Here is a 14,898-nt window from a genome sequence, read left to right on the forward strand (position 1 = left end):
CGAAGCCAGGAGCCAGGAGCTTCTCCTGGTCTCCCATGCGGGTGCAGGGCCCAAGGACTTGGGCCATCCTCCACTGCCTTCCCGGGCCATAGCAGAGAGCTGGCCTGGAAGAGGGGCAACCGGGATAGAATCCGGCGCCCCAACCAGGACTAGAACCCGATGTGCCGGCGCCACAAGGCGGAGGATTAGCCTGTTAAGCCACGGTGCCGGCCAAGATGCCATTTTTTGATGTTTGTGTTCCAAGTCAGGAGGCCTGGCTCCTGGCTCCAGCTTCCTGCTAATGCACACCCTGGGAATCAGCAATGATGGCTCAAGTCCTTGGGTCCCCGCCCACCATCCATGTGGGAGACCCGGATGGAGTTCCCGGCTCCCAGCTTCAGCCTCTCCCACCCCTTCCTGTTGTGGGAATCTGGGGAGTGAGCCAGTGGATGGGAACGCACGCTCTCCAATAAATCAACAGCAGGGCTGTCCTGGGGGGACGGGGGAGGGGGTGGGGTGTGGGCATGGCGCGGCTCTCTGGGTTTTGCCCCGTCTTCTCAGCTCTGATGGAGAGCAGCTCTACTCCCACAAAGAGGCAGTCTGCCCATACGGGATACCAACCCCTCCAAACTCTACTGTGTAGACAGAATATTCACGGACCACAACACGGGCACAACACGTGCATGGAACATCTGCCACTCTTGCTGCCCCCAAATCGGCCCAGAGCTGCTCTGGCTGCAGACCCTCACTCAGGAGTGACTGGGACCACGGGAGTGGGCGGCCCACCTCCCGCCACCCGACAGGCAGGAGCCACGCAGCCGGAAGCTGGCAAACCCGTCAGGGCGCTCGGCTGCAGGAGGCAGGCTGTGAGCAGGCCATCATGACGGGTTTCTCCTGGGAACAGGGAGGACTCAGGCCCCAGGACTCAGGAGCCCAAACCACGCCCACCCTCCGGCAAACACTGAGCCTGCTGCCACCCACGCCACCAGCCGGCGAGGCCCCAGCTGCCCACGCGGACACCCCACCCCCTCTTCTCCAAGTCCAGGGCAGAACCATCTCGTCGGCCGCGACAAGGCTGGGAAAGCCTCTGCAGCTCCCATCGTGGGAAGCGGGTGCTGCCCCCCAGCAGGACAGAGGGTGGGGGAGCCAGGCAGCCCCAAGTCCTCGGTCTATGCAGAGAAATAGAGGGTCCAGGGAGTCTGCACGGGACAGGAGCGAGCGACCACAGCGACAGCAAAGGGGACCTTTCCTTTCTTGGGCGGGGGGGGGGAGCGGGAGAAATGGGACAAGAGGCGGGCTCTCCCTACTGTCCCCGCAGCAACAGCACACAACTGTGAAGCACGAGACCGCCTGGGCAGAAGGAGGCAGCTCCTCCATCGGAGCACCTGCCACGTCACCGAGGACCCCTCAGGAGCTTCCGACGTCTGTGGCCTTTAATTGACATCTACATAGGGAGCACATCTCCTATAATGATCATCCGGAAAGTCTGAGCAAAACAGATCAACTCCTTGTTTAGGCAGCGGTGGCCGGCGGGGTCAGCGTCTGGGGACCGAGGTGAATATCCGCAAGCCGTGCATCTCCTTGATTTCTTCTTTGAGCGCCTGCAGAGACAAGAGGGCGTCAGGACCGTCACTGCCTGCGTACTCTCACATCGCTTTATAGCAGCCCACACTCGCTGTGTGGAAGCCATCTTCCCTTTCATTGTTGATGCTGGCATCCCATATGGGCATCAGCTCCACTTCTGATCCAGCTTCCCTGTTGATGTGCCTGGGGAAGCAGTGGAAGATGACCTGAGTACCTGGGCCCCTGCACCCACATGGGAGACCTGGAAGAAACTCCTGGCTTCAGCCTGGCTCAGCCCTCGCTGTTATGGCCATTTGGGGAGTGAACTGATGGATGGAATGTCTCTTCCTCTCTAACTCTGCCTTTCAAATAAATAACTATTTTTCCAAACTGAAGAGGTGGGGCCAGCACTGTGGCATAGTGGATAAAGCCACCGCCTACAGTGCCAGCATCTCATATGGGTGCCGGTACAAGTCCCAGCTGCTCCACTTCTGATCCAGCTCTCTGCTATGGCCTAGGAAAGCAGCAGCAGATGGCCCAAGTGCTTGGGCCCCTGAACCCACATGGGAGACCAGGAGGAAGCTCCTGGCTTCGGATCAATTGGGGAACGAACCAGCAGATAGAAGACCTCTCTTTCTCTGCCTCTCTTCTATGTAACTTCTTCAAATAAATAAATCTTAAACTGAAAAGGTATAAAAAGGCATACAGCGAAGTCTCCCCACACCTCCCCTCCATGTCCCCTGTTTCCACGCCGATCCCCAATAGACAACCATTGTGAGTTTCCTGTTTACCTCTGCAGCAATATAAACACACATATCCAAGCTAATATGCATACACAGCCACCCTACCAACCATCGACCTCGGAGACCTTCCCACGAGGGCACACAGGGTGGCCTCACTAGTTTCTGGCACTGTATTCCATTGTATTATTTAAGATTCTATTTATTTGAGGGGTAGAGTTACAGGCAGTGAGAGGGAGAGAGAGAGAAAGGTCTTCCATCCACTGGTTCACTCCCCACATGGCCGCAATGGCTGGAGCTGCGCTGATCCGAAGCCAGGAGCCAGGTGCTTCCTCCTGGTCTCCCATGCGGGTGCAGGGCCCAAGCACTTGGGCCATCCTCCACTGCCTTCCCGGGCCACAGCAGAGAGCTGGCCTGGAAGAGGGGCAACCAGGACTAGAACCGGCACCCATAAGGGATGTCGGTGCCACAGGCAGGGGATTAACCTAGTGCGCCATGGCACCGCCCCCCCCCCCATTATATTATTAAAACTTTCCAGCCTGTCTCTGAATGATGAGCTTTTGGGCTGTTTCAACCACACCAACGAACACAGATTTCCCACATTTCAGTTGTGAGCAGGAAATACAAAGTATTTGCGAGACCTGAGATTGCGACAGTGCCAGGCCCAAGGTGAAAGGGCCATCACAAAGGGACGCTTAGCTCCTGCAGTGCCACGCAGAGGGGGTGCAGACAGCAGGCGCATACTCTGTGCAGAGCAGGAGGCAGAGTCCTTCCAGGCTAAACCCAAATCCAACGGCCGGGACTGGGGCAGACTCGTGTTCCTCCTCCTGGCTGCCACAACAACAGATAGGCCTGACGCTGAGGGAGTGACGCCGAGCTCACGGGGGACCCGGGGCGGCACGTGACCACAGACGGGCCAATCAGAACCACCCCTAGGGGTTCTCAGAGTGGAGCCGTCCCAGTCTCTCAGGTCGCTGTGCTGGAATCGTCAGCTGGAGGTGGCTGGGACCATGTGCCCATAAGGAGAGAAAGCCCGTCTACCTCTTGTAGGAGGAAATGAAGCCAGCGCACAGGAGCTGAAGGCAGAGAGAGACGCAGAGAATGAGCGCAAGCCAGTGAACTTGTTGAAGACCTCGAATCTAGTTACGCCAGAAACCGGATGAGCGCACTCACGGCCCGTTCACTCCCTGTGCCTTGAACTGTCACAACCAGAAGCCAAATCATGTGGTCAGGTGTACAGAGGCAGAAGGAAGGATCCTTAGAGACAGTCCATGCCTATTCTCATTTTATAAAAAGAGTATCTCGTCCAAAGTCAGCACGCAAGTAACAGAACTGAGACCTGGACACGGGTACGCCGAGGTGGGCCACACCGGCTTCCACTGAGCTCCTGACTGGTCCTGGTGCCAGGGGCTGCCCCACCTGGTCTGCATGGCACCCCCAACTCCACCCTCGTGAGCGAGATGTCAGCGTGTCATCACCACCCAAGGAGCACGTAGCCCGGGGTCACCTGCTCTCTGCCTCCTGCCGGGGGCACAGTGCTCCCCCAGAGGCTGTCCCCGCCTCTGTGCCTGGGCCACGGCCAGCCTCCCTGCTGGGCGAGGGCCCGGTCACACCCTCAGGTGTAGGCCCTCGACGGGGGACCCTTCTATGCCTCGGCCCCTTCCCAGCGCGTTCTCCCGGCTCACCATGCACACGTCACAGCATCTCCTAGTTACACAGGACCCGAGACATCACCCAGGCCGCTTTATAGCTGAGGAAACCGAGGCCTTGGTGAGGGAAGGGAATTGGCCAAAGCCCCATGGGTGAGAAGATGTGGCTTGGTGGGGCCGGTGCTGTGGCGTAGCAGGTAAAGCTGCCGCCTACAGTGCCAGCATCCCATGTGGGTGCCAGTTTGAGACCCAACTGCTCCACTTTCGATCCAGCTCCCTTCTAATGTAACAGTGGAAGATGGACCAAGTGCTTGGGCTCCTGCACCCACGTGGGAAGAAGCTCCAGGCTCAGATTGGCCTAGCTCTGGCCATCGCCAACATTTGGCGAGCGAACCAGCAGATGGAAGACCTCTGTCTCTAACTCTGCCTTTCAAATAAATAAATCTTTAAGAAAACAATGATTCATAAAAAAAAAAAAAAAAAGGATGGAGCTTGGATAAACTTATTTTAGAGCGTGGCCGTGCTCACAGCAGTGTCCGGGGCACAGAGGCCTGCAGTGATGGGTGCTGGCACACTGCCAGCCAGCCTGGTCCTTGAACCCTGGAGCCAGCCAGCGGGGGACTATGCACCAGCCCGGTGAGCAAGGTGTGGAAGGACTGGCCTTGAGTCAGGCGCACACAGGGGACGGTAAGCACCAGGCTAGGAAGGGTGGGCCGGACTCGGTGGCAACCAGGGGCCCTAAGGACAAGCTCTGAGCAGGGGAAAGGCAGGGCAGAGGTGTCTGTAGGGGAGAGCGATCAGGCAGCAGATGGAAAGGGGCCGGGGGGAGGGGGGAGGGAGGAGGGAGAGGTAACAGCCGTTCACCAGGCGCCTTCCTGCCCCTGCCGTGCCAGGAGCTGGCGAGACGTCTCTGCCAGGGAGGAAAGTGAGGCTCGGATCCCACCAGGGGAACTTGGCCCTCATGCTACCCCCTCGTCTACACGCGCTGGTGCCTCCCCGGGGGCTGGACCCTAAGCAGCTGTTCAGCGAGTACTGCCAAGGACAAGGCCAGTGAACCGTGAAGCGAGGCAGAGGCTGAGCCCCCGGTCACAGGCTGGCAGGTCCCAGGCGCCCTCTCCTCCAGCCAGCAGGAGGCGCCCCTCCCTAGGGAATCAAGAGGGACTCCAGCCTGAGGGGTTTTCAGGGCCTGATTCTACGGCACAAGGGGGACCAGGCAAGATCAAGGAGGGAAGTGTGACCCTGGCTCAGGCCCCTGGGTGTCCATGCACCTACCAGGGCACCTGTTCCTACTCACCCACTCCCAGGACAGTGCAGGCGACAGTCCCCACCCTACTCCCATCCCGTGGGACTGCAGCATGAGGCTGGCAATGGCTTCCCACATTGTGTGGGGTTAACTGCGCATCCGACGCTGTTCTCGGGGGCCCCTTGCTCTTTATCACTAATTCTTAGAACCCTTTGGGTCAAGCGGGTTACAAATTAGGAAAATGGGTACAGGTTAAGGTCACGCAGCCAGAAAGCAGCAGAGGCCGGAATGGGAACACGGCCGCTGGGCTCTAGAACCTGCGCCCTTAACCTCCTGGAGCTGTGGCTTCAGGCCAAGGGCTGCACCTCGGGATCTGAGCTGCACCAGGTGGCCCGTGTCACTTTGAGGACAAACCCAAAGTCCCATGGGCTAGGGACTGTCTGGGCCAGGTCTGAGATCCCGTGGGGCTGCTGTCCCAGCCCAGCCTCACCCTTCAAACCACCAACTGCGGGTGCCACATCCAAGGTGAAGGGTGAGGACCCGTGAGAAATCCAGTCCACAAAGGGCTAACAGGTCACAAGGGACATGGGGCCGGGGCTGAAGTGTCCGGGACACCAGCAGCCAAAAGAGGGAGTCAGAGTGGAGGGTGCCCTGGCAGGGGCGGGGGGAGTGGGCAAGGCAGCATCTGGGCTGGTGCAGGAGCCTGGAGCTGGGCAAAGGTGCAGGTGCAGAGGGGTCATCGGGCAGCGGCCAGGCGCAAGGCATGCAGAGAAGGGGGGGGGGTCCTGAACAGCAGCTGGGGACACCCAAGTGCCGGGGCCACGGCAGAGACCCTGACAGCCAGAGCAGAGCTTTGCAGGGACCACGCCAGTTCACAACGTGCAGGGGCGTGCAGCAGGGCCCTGGCTAGACACAGGCCCAGGAGTCAAAGCGGTACAGGTTCTGACTAAAATAAGCAAGGAGGAGGAGACAGTATAAACTGGGCCCCGGTCCGGTTAAAGGGGATGTCGCAGGCCGCAGTTGTTCCGCCCTGGGTTTGGGGCAGCTGGTACCACGTTCAGTCACTGCATGGATCGTCTACCCATCGGCCAAGCAGCCCTCCCCCGAAACCTCCTCCAGTCTACGCAAGGGCATCTTTTGGCACTGCCTATGTCTGCAAATACTCTTCCACGTGTGACAGTGATGGCACACACAGGGAATGCGAGACACCCACTGCGGGGCTTGTTTTCGATTTGCAACACAACTCCTGTTTGCCCAGTCTGGTCCTGACCTGGGCTGTACGTGGCTCAGGTCTTGGGTCCGGGTGGCATGAGCATGATGTCGCGTTGCTGTCCCTGCTCAGCGGGCCCTGGGCCCAGGGGCACGGTGACCCCCACTGACCTGATTAACCATCTGGTGCTGCTGGACAGTTCTCTTCTCCTTGAAGTCTTCCGACTCGATTTTGATCTCGTACATGGCCCCACAGCCCCCTAAAACAAACACACGTCACAGGCATATCCGTTCCAGCCGCCACCCTCCAAGGCAGCGGACCGTGGAAAGGAAAGCTGCTGAGAGGGTTAGGAGAGGAGCACAGCTTCCGTTCCTCCCAGGAGGCCGCCGCGGGCCAGAACGTGCTCGGCCCTTCTCCGGGCAGCGGCGCTGACCACGGCTATTGCCTGCGGGCGGGAAAGATGCCGCGCAAAGCAAGGGAAACCTGGGGGACGCACAGTTCGCTCAGCGCTTGGTGTCCATGGGAGACTGGTTCCAGGACCACCCGCCGCCCCTCCACCATCAAGGATACCACGATCCAAGGATGTTTAAACCCCTTGGATAAACCGCCTAACATCTGCAAATAACCCACGCACAGCCTCCTGCACACCTGCCGTCAACTTTCGGAGCAGGTAGCAGTTAAGACATTGGCATCCCGTATCAGAGACCCTGGGTTCAATTCCTGGCTCCGCCTCCCGACTCCAGCTTCCCACCAGGGCTCGAGTAATTGGGTCCCTGCCGCCCACCCACATGGGAGACTTGGACTGAATGCCTGGCTCCCGGCTTCAGCCCCAGCCCTGCCCTACCCACTGCAGGCGTCTGAGAAGTGAATCAGGGAACAGGAGCTCCCCTTCTGTCTGTCTCTGCCCCTCAAATGGATGATAAAGATACTTTAAAGACTCGCCTCTAGCTTACTTAGAACGCCTGGTACTCCGTAAGTGCTACATAAAGAGGAGTCTTATTTAGGGAGTAATGACAAGACAACAAAGCCTGCACACATGCAGCACAGACACTGATTTTACAGGCTTGTTTCGGGGCCCGGGCTGGTTGAATCCAGACGTGGGGCCCTGGATAAGGACGGCTGAGCGTGTGCCCTGCCCTAGGAAGAGGGAGGGCACCGAGCTCCGGCGTTCCAGCTTCCCGAGGCCCAGCCCTGCGCTCATCAACAGGCTAAACTGCTCTCCAGTCTGAGGCTAAGCACAGCCACAGGGAAGGAAAGCAAGGAACAAGGAAGCCTGGGACCCAGGGAGGCTGAGACCGGGCTGGGTGCTCTCTGGCGCCCCCTGTCCACGGTGCAGCATCCAGCATTTAACCCTGGGCCTCGCCAGGCCGGAGCTTTAGAGCTAAGCCCTCAAGGCAGAGCTCCTGGGGAACCCCACACGCTGCCTCCCAGTGGTGGGCGCTGGCAATGACGCCTGGGGCTAAACATGCTGCTTCAGCCTGAACCTACACGGGCAGGAAATGTGCTTTGGGTTGCTCAGAGGGCTCTAGCGCCCAGGCCTCCAGTTCCCTTCTGCACCCCAGCAGAGCCAGGCAGAGCCAGACTGAGGGTCCAAGTTCAGTCCTGCCCAGGGGCCCCTGCAGAGCCCTCTCCTGAGGGTGGATCTGTGTCCAGGATAGAGTCTACTTCCTCCGTGTTCTCCCGCGTCTCCGTCAATGCTATGCTCTCAGCGGAGTCGCTGGGTGCTTATGGCAATGCTGAGTGGCCCACGGGTGTCTGCTGCGGAGCTGGGAGTGGTTCAGGCCCACACCTATCAGCTGCCCCTGGCTGGGCTGGGCCACGCATGAGCGTCTGGATAAAGGGCCTATCTCCCCCCCCGCCTGTGGGTACAGCACCCGGACACAGCCAGCTTGAGCTGTCAGCACCACATGAGACAGGCAGGGCCCAGCACAGAGCCTGTCCCAAGTCCCCGCTCGCAGTCTATTGCTTCCTCCCGGGACGGGATGGGCAGCTCCGCTGGCCTCTCTGGGTCTGGCTCCTCGTGGGGACAACGACAGTGTAGCGCTGACATCCCAGGCCATCAGGAGGGTATGGGGGAGTCGGGGGAGGGCCCACCTCCCAGTCAAGTGAGTGACTGTGCACCTGAACCCTGGCGTGACTGAGCTGGGTGGGAGCCTTCCCAGCTGACCCATTGAAACCTCCTTTCCATCAGAGGGAGGGCTGGGTGCCCGGTGCCCTGTGCCCGAGAGAAGCCCGCCGTGGGAGACGCGGGCAACCAGCCCCCCCCCCACTCCTCGCCCTCTGCCGCAACCCAGGGCAGGACCCGGGCGGGGAGCAGGAGAGGAGCCTTACCGGAGATGTCGGTGACTTTGATAGCTGTGGCTCGAGGGAACTTCTCTCTCAGAATCTGGGTCACCCTGAGCTCCCCCTCAGTCTGCGAAGCAAACGTGCGACGGGCACAGCGAAGCGGAAGCTGCCAGAGAACAGAGGGGAGGGTCACGGCTCAGCGAGGCCGGGCCACGGCCACGGTGCTGGGTGGTGCCAGGCAAGCAGGGACGCAGACTGGACTGTGGAGTGGAAGAGGGATGGCAGCTCCCGGGAAGCATCTGCCCTCGAGTCTAGAAGCAGTGAGGCCCCTGACAAACACAATGGATACCCGACTCTACATGACGAAGCTATGCGAGGCCCTATGCTCCAGGGGAGGAAACTGAGGCGCCGAGGAGTGGCCCAGAGCTGGACCCACCAGGAGGCTGCAGGGCCAGGATGGTGGCCGGGCAGCCTGTCCTCAGTCTGTCCCGCCAGGCGCTCCCGGAGGCCAAATCCCACCCAGCCTTAAGGAACAGGCCGCACACGGCCCAGCCGTGCCCCTGCCCCATGCACTGGTCCTCCCCAGCCGGGAGACGCGGAGTTCTACTAAGCCACCTGAACAGGGTACACCTCCGGCCCCTTCACCACTGGCAAGCCCACCTCTCTCCCACCCCCGCCTACCGTGGGGCATCAGTACTGCTGACAGAACAGGTGCCAACCCTCGGGAGTCAAGGCGCAGGAAGCTGGGCCGGCAGCCACACGGCTGGGTTGCACACATAACTAAAAAGTGAGACCAGCAGGGGCCGTGACAGGTGAGGTCACAGAACCCAGATGGAGCTCGCGGCTCCTGGCTTCAGCCTGGCCCAGCCCCGGCCATTTAGGGAGTGAACCAGCAGATGGCAGATCTCATTCTGTCTCTCCCTGTCGCTCTACTTTAAGTGAATAACAAGTCTTTAAGAAAAAAAGGACACGTGAGGTGATCTCAGGTGACGTGGCCCAGGCTCTTGGTAGCAAACGAAGTGACAGAACACAGTGCCGGGGCCGGAGCCATGGTGTAGCAGGTAAAGCTGCCACCTGCAGTGCCAGCATCCCGGTTCTAGCCCCAGCTGCTCCACTTCCAATCTGGCTCTCTGCTATGGCCTGGGAAAGCAGAAGATGGTCCAAGTCCTTGGGCCCCTGCACCCACGTGGGAGACCTGGAAGAAGCTCCTGGCTCCTGGGTTCAGATTGGCCCAGCCCCGGCCGAAAAAAAGGAACACAGTGCCTTGGGAAGCCAGATGGGACAGAGGGAAGCGGTGCGGGATGCCGACCCCTGACCACACGTGGTCGGCCGCTGACCCCAGGGCCGCCCACCCTTGCAGTGCCATGTGACAGCGTCTCAGAGCTCCTTCTTTAAAACCAGCGGTACGCTGGCCTTCTCCGCACCCAGGCTGAAAGGGGAAGCCAGGCTGACTGTTCCAGCGGCCCCCAGCACTCGGCGACGGCAGACGAACGGAGCACTCGGGGGAAGCTTGGCAGGCAGCCGACGGCAGGCCAGGGGGAAGGCCGGAGTCAGGTTTTCTGTGAGCTACAAACACGGACAGAAACTCGCCATCGTGAGCCCAGGGGGACTGCTGGGGTGAGGTGGGAGTGGGGGGGCAGGGGTAGGGCTACGCTGGGATCAGAGGGCAAAGGAAGACAGGAACCAGGGCAGATGTTTGGCCCAGCAGTTAAGACGCCCGTGTCCTGGGGTCGATTCCTGGCCCTGGCTCCCGACTCCAGCTTCCTGCTACGGCAGACCCTGGGAGGTGGCAGTGACCGCGCAAGTAATGGGTTCCTGCCACCCACGTGGCAGGCCTGGGCCGAGTTCCCAGCTCTGAGTCCCGACCAGGCCCAGAGTGGCCATTACTGTCATTCTGGCTGGAGCAAGGGCGAGTCAGCAGGTGGGGGATCGCTCTCTTAGATACATTAACAACAGCAGCAAAAAACTGAAAAAAAAAGTAGAAGGTGGCCAGATGGCAGGCAGAACTGACACCTTCTAGGGCAGACTCCTCAGGGGAAGCCACGCCTTCCTCTCGCATCGACGGCATCGCCCCCTAACCCAAGAACCGCCTGACAAAAGCCGCAGGTGACCAAAGTCGCCAGCACGGCAGAGCGCCCCTACCCCGCGGGGGACGCAGGTTCCAGACCAGCGAAGGAAAAGGACTGCAGCAAGGGGTCAGGGGGGTCGAGGAGCGCGCCCTCTGCTGAGCGGTCAAGGTCAGAGCCCGCCGGCGTTCCCGAGGACCGGACCCCTGCGCAGCCCCGGCACCCACGCCTCGACTCCGAACCACGACTCCTAGGTCTTCGGGCGCCCCTGTGCCCGCCGTATTTGACTTGTGTCGCGTCTGTGCCCCTGCCCCCGACCTCCGCCCAGCCCCGGAGCGCCCCCCCGCCCCGATCGCCCCGGCTGTCCGAACGCCCGTAGCCAAGAGTGAACGAATGAGTTGAACGAATGAGTGAGTGCATGAGACAGCAAGCGGGGAACTCCGGCCCGGCGCCGTGCACTCCGAAGCCGGCTCCTGAACCCCGACATCGGCCGGCCCCGCGGCCCCTCCGCAGCTCCCGCCCGGGAGGAGCCGCCCGTCCCGCCTGCGCTCACCCCGCGGATCCCGCGGAGCAGACCCGTTGCTGCGGCCGGGCCCCACGCCGCCATGCCCGGCCGACGCCACCCGCGGCCCGAGGTCGCCGAGGTCGCCCGGCAGGCGCAGAGCCGGGGGCCGCGAGCGGCGGCCGCGAGCGAGGTCGCCCCCTGCTGCCCGGAGGCCGCGGGCCCGCTGGTCCAGGACCGGGGATAACTGCACCCCGGAGGCTGTGCACCTGCGGCCTCCGCACCCTGCCCTCCCGGGGAGACCCTCGTTCCCACGCCTCTGCCCCGGCAGCCCGGCTTCCCACCAGAGGGGCTTGGGGAGGACGGGTTAGGGAGGGGAGGCACTTTCCGGTTTGCGAATCAGAAGGCTCGGCCTGGTCCTGCAAGGAGAGAATGCAGGGTCTGACAGCGGAGACAAGAGAAGTTCAGAGACGGCTGCATGGTCCGGGTGAGAACGGAGGAGTGGGTTGGGACACTTGGGAGGTAGCAGCATGGAGTGACTGGATCCGGAGGACGACGATGGGGAAGGCATGAGGTCACTCCTGCAGCTTTGACTTCGACAATGAAACGGACAGAGGGCTAGGTAGGGAGTGACTTTAAGGTGACACAGGATGCGACTCGGAGGCCTAAGTTGAGGGATGGGCCCCCTGCCACCCACGTGGGAGACTGGGATGAAGCTCCTGGCTCCTGAAGTGGCTTGTCAAGATTCAGTATGGTCTTAATCTACATGAAGATTTTTGGGACTGGTGCTGTGATGCAGTGAATTAAGCTGTATGGGCACCAGTTTGTGTCCCAGCTGCTCCACTTCTGATCTAGCTCCCTGATAGTGTGCCTGGGAAAGCAGCAGAGATGGCCTAAGTGCTTTGACCCTTTCCCCATTGTGGGAGATCTGGAAGAAACTCCTGGCTTCAGCCTGGCCCAGCCCTGGTCATTGTGGCCATCTGGGGAGTGAAATCAGCAGATAGAAGACCTCTATCTCTGCCTCCCTCCCTCTTCCTCTCTACCTCTGCTTTTCAAAAAAAAAAAAAAAAGTGACTAAAAATATGCTCATTCACTCCAGTGTGACTTGAATGACCCCTTTGTTCTGACTTTAAAATATTTTGAAAGGCAAAGTTAGAGAGGCAGAGGTTGAGAGTGAGAGAGGTCTCCTATCCTCTGGTTCACTCCCCAAATGGCTGCAATGGCCGGCGCCCATGAAGGATACCAGCACTGCAGGCAGCAGCTTTACCTGCTATGCCACAGCGCCAGCCCCACTGACCACAACTTTTAAGGAATCAGAAAACACAAGAGAGGCTATGAACAGTAACCCAAGAAATCGGAAAGCCAGAACAGACGCCAGCGCTGTGGCGTAGTAGGTAAAGCTGCCGCCTGTGGCACCGGCATCCCATAAGGATACCGGTTCGAGTCTTGGCTGCTCCACCTCCGATCCAGCTCTCTGCTGCGGCCTGGGAAAGCAGTGGAAGATGACCCAAGCCCTTGGGCCCCTGCACTCACGTGGAAGACCCAAAGAAGCTCCTGGCTTCAGATTGGTGCTATTCCAGCTGTTGTGGCCAATTGAAGAGTGAACCAGTGGATGGAAGACCTCTCTGCTTCTCGTTCTCTGTGTAACTGACTTTCAAATAAATAAGTCTTAAATAGTGGCCAGTGTGATTTGGAGTAATTTGTGAACTTTTACATTGTCTGATGTCAACTACAGAATTAAAATTGCCCCAAATATTTTTTCTAGGGATGTAGTGGCGAGCCACTCCTCTGCTGTTCAGACCACATGGGTCCCATGAAGCAGACCCACGCCGCTGACTGTAGGAGTGGACACATGACCCAGGTCTGACCAATCAGGCGTTGGTTTAGGATTGGTCATGTGATCCCAGTCTAACCAATGAGTTGACCCAGGGTCTTAAACTAGAGAATAGTGATCTTTGTCAGTTGGGTCGCCGAGCTGACAATACTGGTGCAGCTGGTCCCGGAACCGCTGCAGACCATCTTTGCCACAGGTGGCCAGAGTTGCTTTAATGAAGCGGATGCCAAGGAAAGGCAAGCTAAGAGGAGAGAAACGCTCGACTTCGCTCGTACAACTGGAAGCTGGCAGTGCTGGAAACAAATGCTAATGCCGGTTTCATTGGGTTCCTCGTTTGTAAACTGAGCGGCCCGCGTTAAACGCGCAGGTTTGTACGTGCAGGATCCCCGCTCTGCTAACACCTGCACTTTGGCTTCTCCCAAGCTTCCTCCTCCCGTACTGACAACTGCCCACACGCCCTGTTGCTGTGAAGCGCAGTCGCTCGGCCCCACAGTCCTCGCGTTGCCTTCTGCTCCCACTCCGCTCAGAGCCATCTGCAGTGCAAGCACGTCCCACCTCAAGGCCTCCAGACCCCCCTCCCCTACAGGCAGAGCCCCAAGCCCTCTGACATGAGTTAACCCTACCTACCTCTCCAACCGTGTCGGACCCTCGCCAGCAAGGGCCCAACAGTCACGACACGGGCACTGTTCATCGCTTCTCAAGGAACTTTTACTTGTGGGGGCAGAAGGAAAGCGGGGAGAGGAGAAAATAGGGACCACGGCGGCGGCCGTGCCGGCCCGCCCAGATCCCAGTGTCCCTTTATGCTGATATCGTCCAGTCAGATGAAAGGGCGCGTATAGCCTCAGGTCATCTGTTTCACCTGGTTCTTCCTAGTTTATGCAGTCCATTCTGTTTCATCCGTTGCACCTGGTTGTTTTCGTAGGCCTTGTGGTCGACTGATTGCTGCAAACTATGTAGATGAGGTTCTCACAGGTGACCAGCCTGCGGTTACCCACAGCTCCCTTTTTTGTTATTTATGGCGCGTAGTTGTGCCCGTCTTAGGTTCCCAGCGACGCTCCACTTGCTTCTTAAGTTGCTAGGGGCACTCGCCAGTGATTACCCGTCTTTGGCTACCGCTCCATCATGCCAAGCCATATCTGTTGCTGAGGGTCAGAGCGATACATGACAAGCATAGCCCGTCGGACCACTACAGATATGATTCTTGTATGAAAAGTGTAAGGAAATTTGAAATTCAAGTCCTCAGGACAACAAAAGTTGTCTTCAGCAAGACCTCAAGTAACAATGTTAATACCACTTACAAAGGAAAAAACTGATACAAAAACAATCTTATTTACATTACACAAAGCTTAGGTGTTAGCCTTGAATGTAACTTTCAAAATACCTTCGATATATCTCAGATCACTCTGCTGATTTGCTGCAGTACAAGTCACGTGCAACGTCTTTTCCTTAAGACAAAATTCTTCAAACAATACTGCAAGTACGCCACTAGACACCATGAACTCAGGAGTTTTGCCACACTTTTTCCTATTCAAAAAACTTATAGTATATAGAGCTATAGCCAATGCAGCGCGATTAGCTACCGTATATTCTCCTATTCCCCCTTTATTAAGGTTTTTAAGTACAGGTGAGTGTTCAATTATTGCCTGCCCTTGGGGATTGTAGGGCACACCTGTAACGTGCTTTATGCTGAGTTCTTTTAAGAATGTAGCAAAACAGGCCGAAGTGTATGCCAGCCAATTATCTGTTTTGATAATTTTGGGCACCCCCAAGCGGCAAAGAACTGTAGACAGTGTTGAATAACCTGTTGAGTTCCTTCTTTTAGAGCC

General features: G+C 58.8%; 1 protein-coding gene across 2 annotated transcripts; it reads right to left on the reverse strand.

Moving 5' to 3' along the window:
* Positions 1-1,394: 1,394 nt before the first annotated feature.
* Positions 1,395-11,389, reverse strand: BOLA3 (bolA family member 3). 2 transcript variants are annotated; one of them, XM_062208714.1, is made up of 4 exons: positions 11,290-11,389; positions 8,716-8,836; positions 6,555-6,643; positions 1,395-1,580 (listed from the first exon to the last, which is right to left on the reverse strand). In XM_062208714.1, exons 1-4 carry the CDS (start codon positions 11,341-11,343, stop codon positions 1,515-1,517), a joined length of 330 nt encoding a protein of 109 aa, XP_062064698.1. In that variant the 5' UTR covers positions 11,344-11,389; the 3' UTR covers positions 1,395-1,514. The 2 variants fall into 2 exon arrangements, with proteins under 2 accessions (XP_062064698.1, XP_062064697.1); XM_062208713.1 differs by lacking the exon at positions 1,395-1,580 and adding an exon at positions 1,610-1,746.
* Between the last annotated feature and the right edge of the window lie 3,509 nt (positions 11,390-14,898).

The sequence above is a fragment of the Lepus europaeus genome, chromosome 13, assembly GCF_033115175.1.
Source record: "Lepus europaeus isolate LE1 chromosome 13, mLepTim1.pri, whole genome shotgun sequence".
Classification (NCBI taxonomy): Eukaryota; Metazoa; Chordata; class Mammalia; order Lagomorpha; family Leporidae; genus Lepus; species Lepus europaeus.

Excerpts from the sequence above, each read along its gene's own strand:
- BOLA3 (XM_062208713.1), bottom strand. The coding sequence starts at position 11,343 with ATGGCGGCGTGGGGCCCGGCCGCAGCAACGGGTCTGCTCCGCGGGATC. Across the intron at positions 8,837-11,289 it reads TGCTCCGCGGGATCCGCGGG|CTTCCGCTTCGCTGTGCCCG; the intron begins GTGAGCGCAGGC and ends GTTCTCTGGCAG. Across the intron at positions 6,644-8,715 it reads CAAAGTCACCGACATCTCCG|GGGGCTGTGGGGCCATGTAC; the intron begins GTAAGGCTCCTC and ends TGTTTGTTTTAG.